Genomic DNA, 9,498 nt, shown 5'->3' with positions numbered 1-9,498 from the left:
TACTGCCTGGAGCTTGGGCCATAGGGTAGCACTGCCACCTAGTGATGTCTAGAGGTATTTCCAGTTCCTCCCCTACTGCCGTCCCCCAGTGACCAGAGCCACACACCAGGATATAGAGTTCATAAAATCTCTTCCGAGCCAGCGGTCTGCAGCCAGGGCTGCCAACAAGTCCAGAAGCATTGCCTTGGGTTCCAGCGCCCCCGAGGATTTTGTTGAGTCACAGCCTCCAGAGCCTCCCACCACACTGCCAGGAGCTGCCAGAGCCCCAGGCACCACCACCCCTCATCCCCAAGCCCCAGGGTCTGACCCTGACATCTGGGGCAAAGTGCTGGAGACACAAATGTCATGATGCGCAGAAACGGAAAGTCACATCTCAGTCTCAGCCAACAGACTGTCCCCTAGTCCTGATGTCATTAGCACCATCTGAGAGCTGGGATCTGTGGAAGGCGGAGGGGTGTTCAGACCACCAGGCATCCCTCCTCTGGGGACCACAAACAAGTGGCCTAAGTTTCCCACACCCTGTCTCCCTGGTCTGAAGCCTCCAATCAACCTCTGGGGGCTCTTACCACTGGGGCCCGTCCAGGAGCTGCTGCCCCTCTGGTGGGCAGCAGGCTCCCGTGCTCGCTGTCGTTCCTGGGTGTCGCCAGGCCCTCCTGCCACCTCCTCCTCCTCCTCCCCCTCAGAGAGGAGGTCACAGATCTGCTGCTGCAGCTCCGGGCTAATGCTGTTCTCAGCCAACACCAGACTCCGCAGAGCTGTAGGGTAATTTTCTACCATGTCCAGCAGGGTCTGCAGTGGGAAAGGATATGGGAAAGAGTGAATGCAGTTAACGCGGCTCCTCAGGCTCCAAGCTGCCACCCCTCTGGTATGTCCACAGGACGTATGTTGAGGCTAACCTCAACCTCTGGTCCATTCCCCAAAGTGAAGACTTCTCACCTGAGCTGACTGGTTGGTGAGGCCTGTGCCCTCCAAGTCTAGGACCTCTAAGGTGCGGCTGGAGGCCACAGCTACAGCCAGCATCCCTGCCACGTGGTCACCTGGGGAGACAGCACACACACACTCACCTGCAGTCATTTGCAGGCCTACTAACTTTCCCACAGCTCCCCCATCACCCTAAACACCTGAGATCCCACCCCAGGCCAGGACAGGCTGGCAATTGGTAGATGGCCAGGAGGGGAGCATTGTGACTGGCCAGTGAATGGATGAAGCCAGCCAGGCCCCAGGGGTGGTGATGGATGCTCTCATCTAACTGTTGGTCAGCTGGTCCTCCACACCGGTGGCTCCTGTACTTCCACCCACAACCCTCTTTTTCCTTTCCTTCTCCAGTGTAGTGGTTACCATGGCAACTGATGATCCCAGGTTCTTGGAGCTGGGGTGAGGGGCGTGCTGAGAATCAAAAGGGACTTTTGCGAGCCTCACCCAGGGGGTTGTAGTCCAGATTGAGGACGCGGACCTGGGAGCTGTGGGCCACGGCAATGGCGAGGCGGCTCCAGCCCTTAGGGGTGATGCCGGGATTAGCGCTCAGTGTCAGCTCCTTCAGGCCTGGGCAGCATCACAGTGAGAAGCCAGGATGGGGAAGGTCAGGCCCTTCTCCAACCCCTCCCCCACCTGGGGATCTTTGGGGTGTCCCTAGTGACTGAGAGCCACGCCACCCCCTCCACAGAGCTTCAGGGACATTAGAGCCCCATGCCCTTCCTGCCTGCTGTAGCCTGGATTCCTGTGTCTCCATTCCTGCTCAGCTCCAACTCTCTCTCCTTGAAAGGATCTGAAAACCATTCTCACCCACACAGTTAGAGCCCTCTTCTCCGGGCCGGGCCCCCTCCCCTCTGCACTTAGTTTTTTGCTTTTCATCAAGGCCACATCAGCCCTTGCCCTCAGCAGGGCCCTTGCTCACCAGACTTGGCCCCATCAGGCGGGAGGAGGCCACAGATGAGGTTGATGGCTTCATCACCCAGCATGCAGTCCCCCAGGTCCAGTGCCACAAGGGCAGGGTGGAGGGCCAGGGCTGGATTCAACAAGGCCAGCCCCGCGTCCGTCAGAGGGCTCCCATGCAGACTTGAGGGGTAAGAGCAGAGAGCAAAGGTTACTGCCATCATCAGCCCTGTCTGTAAGCAGGAAGGCGCACCCTCCCTGATGGTGAGCCCTAGAGGTGAGCAAGACATTTGGTCACAGCACATGGGAGAGGCCCTGGGAAGGAAGAAAGTTCTAGATTCTGAAAGAATGCAGTTAAAAGAAGACTGTGGCTTCTTTTGGGGGGCAGGGACTAGGCCCCAGATCAGAACACAGAGAAGGGGTGTGTGGGGATGGTATTTTGGACATAATGTATGGGCAGGGATCTAGTCCTCAGGGGAGGATTCCTTCTCTGGGGACCGAGCAGCTGCCCAGGAGAAGCCACTGGGGTGATCGGGGTTGGGAGGTACAAGGACCCTGCCAGGGAGGGGGTGGGTATCCTGTCTCACTTGGGGTGGGGCTGATGTTCAGGAGCTTGGAGGGTGTGGTGGAGGTATGGTCAGAGAGGAAAGGTGTGTGAATAAGGGGTGAGAAGGTAGGTCAAGTGCAAAGACAGGTCAAAGGAGGTGTGGGAAGGAACAGGAGGTGGCAAGAGGAGTGAGAGGAAGGGGTGTGGTGCCCAGGACCCCCTTTCGAGAGAGCACACTCACAAGAGGGACTGGATGGAGCGGTTGGTCCGCAGCGCCTCCGCCAGCTGCTTGATGCGGTTGGGACTGGACACGACGCCCAGGTTAAGGTTGAGCTGCGCCAGGGACGTGGCCCCGGCCAGGGCCCGGCAGATCCGGCCGAAGTCGCGGTCGCAGAGACGGCAGCCGCGCAGTGAGAGCAGGCGCACGGCGTTGTCGCGCAGGCCGCGGCAGATGTCCCGCACCTCGGCGCCTGACAGAGGCTCCCCCGAAATCTGGATGGAGCTGGGCAGCATCGTACCCACGGCTGGGCCGCCGGGGCCGGGGCCCGGGCCGCGGCCGAGGTTGGCGGGGCCGCGGGCGGGGTCGGGGCTGGGGTCGGGGCCCGGGCTCGGGTCGCGGACGCAGAGGGGGTAGCGGGGGCGGCAGAGGCGCAGGAGGCGGCGGCGGCGGTGGAGGTGGCGGTGGCGGCGGCGGCGGCGGCGGCGGCGGCGGCGGCGGAGAGGGGCGCCGGGGCCGGCCGGGATTGCGGAGCCGCCGAAGTCGCCGGCCGGGCTGAGACCGCGCGGCGCTGGAGCTGGGACGGACCGTGGGGTCCGTGTCTGGGTGACGGGCCGGGGGGCGCGTTCCGGGGTCGGGAACGCTCCTCGTCCCTCGCGGTTGCGGCGGCGGCTCAGGGACCTCAGCTTAGGACGCGCGGGACCAGTCTCCACTCGGAGGCCGCATCTGCTCTCTCCCTTCCTCCAGCCCCGCTCCCCCTACCGCCTCGTAGGGAGAGCCCGAGGCGGCCAGGCCGGCGGGCCGGCAGGCGGGCAGAGGGCGGCGGACTGCAGCTCCGGCTGAAGCTGCGGAGCCGGAGCGGGCGGCGGGTTCCCATGGCAACGGCCGCGTCACCACCGCTCGCCCCGCCCCCTGCCCGGCCTAGGCCACGCGGGCCCGCGAGGTTTGCGCACACCCGGCCTTCAGGTGTGGACTCCCTTCCCCTGGGTGTGGGGCCAGACGACAGGTGAAGAGTAGGTAGCCGGGTGGAAGCCTGGGTCGGGAAGGGGATGGGGAGAGGAGAATAGAGGCACGTCACGTGGAGATGGCGTTTGGGACTATTAGTGTACCGGGTCCTTTTGCTCATTTTTTCGTCGTGCCTTCGCCGGGATCCAAGGCACGCCTCTCTCTCCAAGGCGGGATCCCTGCCGCCTACCGGCTCCGCCATCCAGTTTCGAGGTCCCTAGGGCCCTTTAATCTGCGCCTCGCCCCGCCACGGCGACGAGAGGCGCCGCGTGCGTGGGGATTCCAGCCGCGTGCCCCTTGCCATGATGGCTGCGGCGCAGCTGCGGCCCCCAGGGTCTCGTCCTGGCTGAGACGGCCTGAGTTGACAGGCCCAGTGGAACCCTCAAAGGGTCCTTGGAGCAGGTGAGCCGCGGGTAGACGCAAGGTGCTGGTGCGGCTCCTTTCCCAGGTGATCAGGGCGCTGCTGATGCTCTGACGTTCTCAGTACCCGTGGAGACTGGAGTAGCCAAAATGAAAGGCGTGCCAGGATGGCCGCCTGGAGTGGTTTTGCGGCCGTGGATGGTGGCTGGAGCTTTCAGTAAGGGTACACTGCTTAACACAGGCAGTGCACTTACAACTTGGTCCACTCCCATATGGTCGTATAGGGCAAACCCTAGGCATGTGTTTTTTAGTTCCCTTATTAGAAAGGAGAAATGCTGACCCAGATTTACTAGGGTAATTAATTTTTAAAAAATGAATCATACAAAGTAGTGAAGAGAGGCCAAGGATCCTGTTCCTTCCATTAACCACCCTAAGTAACTCCTTAGGTGGAACAGATTAAACGGCTAGTGGGGGTGGATGTGCTCTGCTCCCGGTGGTTATTGCTTTTAAGAGAAAAGACTGAGAACTGAAGAAAGCTTTGTTGCTCTGGCCCCATATAACCAGGGCAAAGCCAAGTTTGACTTCAGGTGTGAACTCTCACAGGAAGATTATCCTTACACAATGACCCAGGTGCTGAAGGACCTTGTTGTGACACGGGGTTGCATCTGGAAAGTTGTGTCCAATTGTCACTGCTCCATAGGCATCCCAAGAGTGACATGGAGGCCAGAGTCAAGTCGGGTGCACTGTTCCATCAGATTCCTGGTTCTTGAGCTAAGGCCTCCGTGATGCTGCACGGATTCTCATTCCCTCTGCCTTGGGGACAGGCAGTCTTCAATGCAGTCCGGTGTAGTCTGGACTGCCCCACTCTAGTATCAGTATTTTTGGCTATGCCATTGGCCTGTGGAATCTCAGTTCCCTGACCAGGGACTGAACCCAGGTCCCCTGCAGTGGAAGTGCAGAGTCTTAACCACTGGTCTGCCAGGGGAAGTCCCTGGGCTGTCTGACTTTCCTTCTGCTTGCACAGGGGTATACTTCAGGGAGGAACATGTGACATGACCACCACTGACAGAATAGGGAAGTGCGCAGGAAGAGGGGTGGCAGGGAGGACACTAGAATGGGTAGCTGCAGGCACAGACTTCAATCAATATTTTAATTACCAAGTCTATATTTAGCAAGACAATGTGGGAGAGATAAAGAGGAAGGAAGGGGTAGGTGGTGAGAGGGCCTCCGAGGAGCTGACCCACTTTCTGCACTGGCTGCAGAGCCCTGCAGTCCTGGCCAGGAGTTCCTGGCCTTGTGCCCCCAGAAGCCCGACAGGCATCGAGGAGATACTTAAGTGGCTACAGCTCTGTGGCAGCTGTAGACCCCATCAAAGAGACACATGTCATCAGTACTGTCCTCTAATCTTCCTCCGCTTCACCGCTGGGGGAAAGGGGCCGGCCAGGGATTTCAGGTGGGGTCAGTGTGACTGCAGGGTCACGGCGACAGCCCTGGCTGTGGCGTTGAGCACCGTGGTGGGAAGCCTGGCAGCAGGGAGTGCGGCGGGGATGTCTCTGGGGACCCTCTGTATGGGCGGGATGTTGGGGCCCTCCAGCGTGTCCAGGATCCCTGAAAGGAGGAGGATGCAAAGTGAGTGAGGGTTGGCAGGGTCCTGCCCTGGGCAGCTGTCCTTCCCCTCCCCGCAGCCAGGCCCTCCTGCCACTCACCCTCTACCACCTTGTGGTAGGCAAAATGCAGATAGAGTAGGAAGAGCATGTGCAGGGTAGCCAGGGTGCCGCAGAGGAGCAGCCGCTGTGTGGGGCCCACGGTCCGTGACACCAACACTGCCACCTTGGGCAACAGGAATAGAGCTCAGAGGCCTGCTCCAAGCAAGTGGTGTGAGGAAGCCACTCTTACCCAGAGCAAAAACTCTTTGTGGGATTGGACTTGAGCTTTGAGCTGTTTTCCCAACTCCCTGGTAGGGCAGCCCACCCCTAGAAACCTGCTGCCCAGCTTACCATGCGCAGGGTGGACAACCCACCCACTAGCAGCCAGAAGAGGTAGAAGAGGGCATGGAGGTGGATGTTATAGGTGACGAACAAGACAATGCAGTGTCCGAAGAGGCCGTAGCCCTAGGAAGGAGGATGGTGGAGAGGAAAGTCGCTCAGACTGAGCTGGCCTCGTGGGGACCTTGAAAAATGAATGGTTCACTGGCCAGCTCACCCCATTCCAGACCCTGGGGCCCTAAGACAGGTGCAGACCAGAGCCTGGTTACTCCTTTAGATCACACTTGCCCACCACTGTGCTGGATTCCTTACCAGCAGTGCCAGCATCTGGAGCATGGTGATCTGTGCGTTGCACAGATAGGCGAGGAAGTAAATGAAGGACGAGACACCTAGCCAGTAGCCGAAGCAGGTGCCAATGGCTGTGCCCATCAGGGTGCCCTCCCGCTGTGGGGTGAAAGCTCTAATTAGTTCTGTGAGGCCTCTGGTCTCAGTCTCACCCAGGGCCTCCTCCCTCAGGGCCTGCTTCTATCCACCATGTCTCTGTGGGCAGCTTTCAACTCATTTCAGTCACCCCCCGCAAAGTCCTCAGTCCTGCTTACGATAATGGTGTCAGATGTCTTCATCCCATGGAGGAGGATGGCCACCAGCGTGAAGACAAGCATAAGAGGTCCGTAGAGCTCACCTGCGATTTTCTGTCAATATACCAACTCATTCAGGCTGGGGGGTACAATGGCTCTTCTGTTGATGTCTTCCTGGGCTTTGCCTGGTGGCTCCACCCCCTGCCCCAGTTCCTCCCCCGGCTCTTCCAGACAAGCTACACCCCTCTACTCACCTGGGGGAAGCTGACCATCTTGATAGGGATCATGGATTCCAGGAGCCTGGGAGGGGAGAGGGGAGAGGAGAGCAGATGAGAGCAGAGGCAGCACCAGGCCCTGAGGTTCTGGAAAGCCTGAATCTTCCTCATCTCACTAACTGAAGAGAACATGCCGGTTGTTAAGGAAGAAGAGGGTAGTAAAGACAGATGAGCGAGGAAATCACTACCCTGCCCCTGAAAATGCTTTCAGGAAGAACAGCCCTGACGCTGTGCCAACTCACGCAGCAGTGACACGGGGAATCCAGAGAGACCCCTGGGCCTTTGGGAGGGCTTGGCCGTTTACCTATGTGACCTGTTCCCCTTTAAAAGACATGCAAACCTCAGCAGAGATGCAAAGATAAACCCCTGGGAAATGTTTAGGAGGAAAGTTGTCACTTGCGAGAACCAGGGTGCCCCCAGCCTCTTTCTACTTATCCCTCCAGATACCACACTGAGCATTTTCTTGAGAAATATATTTGAAGTGGTATTAAAATTCCAGGCAAGACAAACAGAAGTACCCAAAACTTCCCCACTTCTTAAGTGAGTAGCTCCTAGTAGTACCTTAGATCCTGACTGGATTTTACTTCTGAGAAAGCGCCCTGTCCAACCCTCCAGCCAACCCTGGGTCAGGGGTCCCTCCTGGGTGTGTCCCTTCATGGCAAATGAGTGCTTGAGGGCTGCCCTTGAGTTAGGCATCCCATCTTACATCTAAGGCTCCCAGACACAACTACTACAGCGCCTGATGCACAGCCAAAGTTAGTAAATACTTGCTAAGTGGTAGTGGGTATTTGATAAGCACTAGTCGAATTAAAGGATGAACAAAGAACCAAGCCAAGATTAAATCCAGTTCTTGAAGTCATTCAACAGCTATGTACTGATATTCAGATTCAGAGGCTGTTCTGGTCCTGAGAATTTAAAAGTAAACAAAACAGAGCCTGCTTCTGAGGAAGTCTTTGGAAAGAGAGACCCAGGAATAAGGAAGTACAGCACTGCTGACATGTTACCTGTGAGAAGTGCAGAGAGCCCTGCTGGAGCACGAGGAAAGGACAAACCGGGTATGGGGAGCAAAGGAAGTGACATTTGAGCCAAGCTTTGAGGGAAGATGAACAGTTTATTAGATGGAGAAGAGGAGGAAGGCAGTGTGTTATCACTATGCCCTGTTCTATGACAAGAGGAATGGTGTGGCTGGGTCATAACAAGGCGAGTCTAAGGGTTTGATGCCCGGTTGTAGTTTGGATGAAGGACTGGGTGTTAGGAGGGCAGTTTCTGTCAGGAGGAGGAGCCTCACCTGCTTCGCACCTGCGCCGGCTCCACATCAAAGTAGGGTCTCAGGATGTCGATGTTGGCATACAAGCTGAAGGCTCTGGAGGCTTGTCTCTTCCCTGCCTGCCACATCTATAGCAAGGAAGATGGGTGGGGTAAAAGGGTACTGTCAAACTCTTGGCTCTATGTTACTTACTTTTTATCTGATTTCAACATGGTTTGAACTGGACAACCTGGGGTGGACTTCACCAACTCCAGAACCAGAGGTCTCCTCGGTATACTTTTCCACCTGTCAGGGAGCCAACTGTGCTTACCTGATCAGCCACCTGCCGGCTCAGCTGTCCCTTAAAGCCCTTCATCCCCAGGAACTCCCCATCCTCTTCTTCAGCAGCAGCTGCATCAGCATCCACTTCTTCCTCACGCAGGCGCTGATGCAGCTCACCCATGTCCTCGAAGCTGGAGCCTGAGGTATCATCCATGTTCTCCATGTCAATCACTGCTGAGCCCCCACCCTGTGAAGACAACAGACCCTAGAGTGCAGGACCTTTCTGCTCTGTCCAGTTGAGTCCTTCTCTGTTCACCACATGGTTTGGGGCTAGGGGACTTGAAATCGCCACAGATGACGCCACTCTCTTCTCCTCATTTGGTCTCAAAACCCCTGCTTGTTTGGTTCTCTGTTCTAGTCTGGGGAACCTAGTCCCTGTCTTCCATACACGGCTTTTTCCTACCTTCCCTACCAAGGCCCCAAAGGGCTGCAAAGTGCCCATTTCCTTCATCTCTCCCAACCCCAAAACAAAGCTATGGGCACCAAATGTGGTTTTGGCTAGTGAATCCCATCCACCCCCAAGCCCACTCCCGCCATGCCTGTCTCCGACTGACTTTCCTAAACTTGTGGAAAGCAAAAGCAATTGGGCCCAGATACCTAAGGCCCCTGGCTGGAGTACCAGTCTGGAGCTTTAAGACCAGCACTAGCCCCACTGCCTTTCTTGTGCACGAAGACTCAAAAGAAGATAAAAAGTGTTGCAAATGGACCAGACTTCCAGGCTCTGAGGGACACTTCAGAGCGGCTGACGGCCCAGGGGCTGCGGGCAGCCGGAGCCGTGGGGCCATTACCTGGATGTTTTCTTCGAACCCTCCCCATTCCGGGCCGGCCCCGTTTCGGGCGCCGCCAGCCGGCGCCGCCGAAGTTGCCATGTCCCTCGAGGGCTCCCGTCGCTGAAGCCCGTGCTTGTCCCGCGAGCGGAGGAGGAGTGGGAGAGATGCGGGCCTGAGAAAGGGACAGGTCTAGGGACAAGAAAAAAAGGTACGACGGGTCGGAATGCAAAAAAAGGAGAAACCCGGATGTTTGGCTCAAACCAACTTCCGGTAGCTGGGGACGTGGACGGAGGCAAGGCAC

General features: G+C 57.6%; 2 protein-coding genes across 3 annotated transcripts; both read right to left on the bottom strand.

The window, feature by feature from the left end:
* Positions 114–3,030, bottom strand: LRRC73 (leucine rich repeat containing 73). 2 transcript variants are annotated; one of them, XM_013973884.2, is made up of 6 exons: positions 2,661–3,030; positions 1,895–2,055; positions 1,420–1,542; positions 937–1,037; positions 567–789; positions 114–437 (listed from the first exon to the last, which is right to left on the bottom strand). In XM_013973884.2, exons 1-6 carry the CDS (start codon positions 2,930–2,932, stop codon positions 367–369), a joined length of 951 nt encoding a protein of 316 aa, XP_013829338.1. In that variant the 5' UTR covers positions 2,933–3,030; the 3' UTR covers positions 114–366. The 2 variants fall into 2 exon arrangements, with proteins under 2 accessions (XP_013829338.1, XP_017894629.1); XM_018039140.1 differs by lacking the exon at positions 1,420–1,542 and having other exon boundaries at positions 2,661–3,014.
* On the bottom strand, positions 5,133–9,485 carry YIPF3 (Yip1 domain family member 3). The gene is made up of 9 exons (XM_005696337.2): positions 9,216–9,485; positions 8,417–8,614; positions 8,128–8,234; positions 6,819–6,864; positions 6,586–6,678; positions 6,299–6,430; positions 5,999–6,112; positions 5,708–5,831; positions 5,133–5,609 (listed from the first exon to the last, which is right to left on the bottom strand). The coding sequence occupies exons 1-9, from the start codon at positions 9,294–9,296 to the stop codon at positions 5,461–5,463; spliced, it is 1,044 nt and encodes a 347-aa protein (XP_005696394.2). The 5' UTR covers positions 9,297–9,485; the 3' UTR covers positions 5,133–5,460.

Source organism: Capra hircus, chromosome 23, assembly GCF_001704415.2.
Source record: "Capra hircus breed San Clemente chromosome 23, ASM170441v1, whole genome shotgun sequence".
Classification (NCBI taxonomy): Eukaryota; Metazoa; Chordata; class Mammalia; order Artiodactyla; family Bovidae; genus Capra; species Capra hircus.
The sequence above is the reverse complement of the archived record's forward strand: the minus strand, read 5'-3'. Positions and strand labels throughout refer to the sequence as shown.

What these genes read in the sequence shown, in the direction of transcription:
- YIPF3 (XM_005696337.2), bottom strand. Translation starts at nt 9,296, where the DNA reads ATGGCAACTTCGGCGGCGCCGGCTGGCGGCGCCCGAAACGGGGCCGGC. An exon ending in GGTTCGAAGAAAACATCCAG is followed by an intron (nt 8,615 to 9,215) that starts GTAATGGCCCCA and finishes TTGTCTTCACAG; the next exon opens with GGTGGGGGCTCAGCAGTGAT. An exon ending in TCCAGATGCTGGCACTGCTG is followed by an intron (nt 6,113 to 6,298) that starts GTAAGGAATCCA and finishes CCTCCTTCCTAG; the next exon opens with GGCTACGGCCTCTTCGGACA.
- LRRC73 (XM_013973884.2), bottom strand. Translation starts at nt 2,932, where the DNA reads ATGCTGCCCAGCTCCATCCAGATTTCGGGGGAGCCTCTGTCAGGCGCC. An exon ending in GCCTGATGGGGCCAAGTCTG is followed by an intron (nt 1,543 to 1,894) that starts GTGAGCAAGGGC and finishes GATGCTGCCCAG; the next exon opens with GCCTGAAGGAGCTGACACTG. An exon ending in TCTGGACTACAACCCCCTGG is followed by an intron (nt 1,038 to 1,419) that starts GTGAGGCTCGCA and finishes CTGTCTCCCCAG; the next exon opens with GTGACCACGTGGCAGGGATG.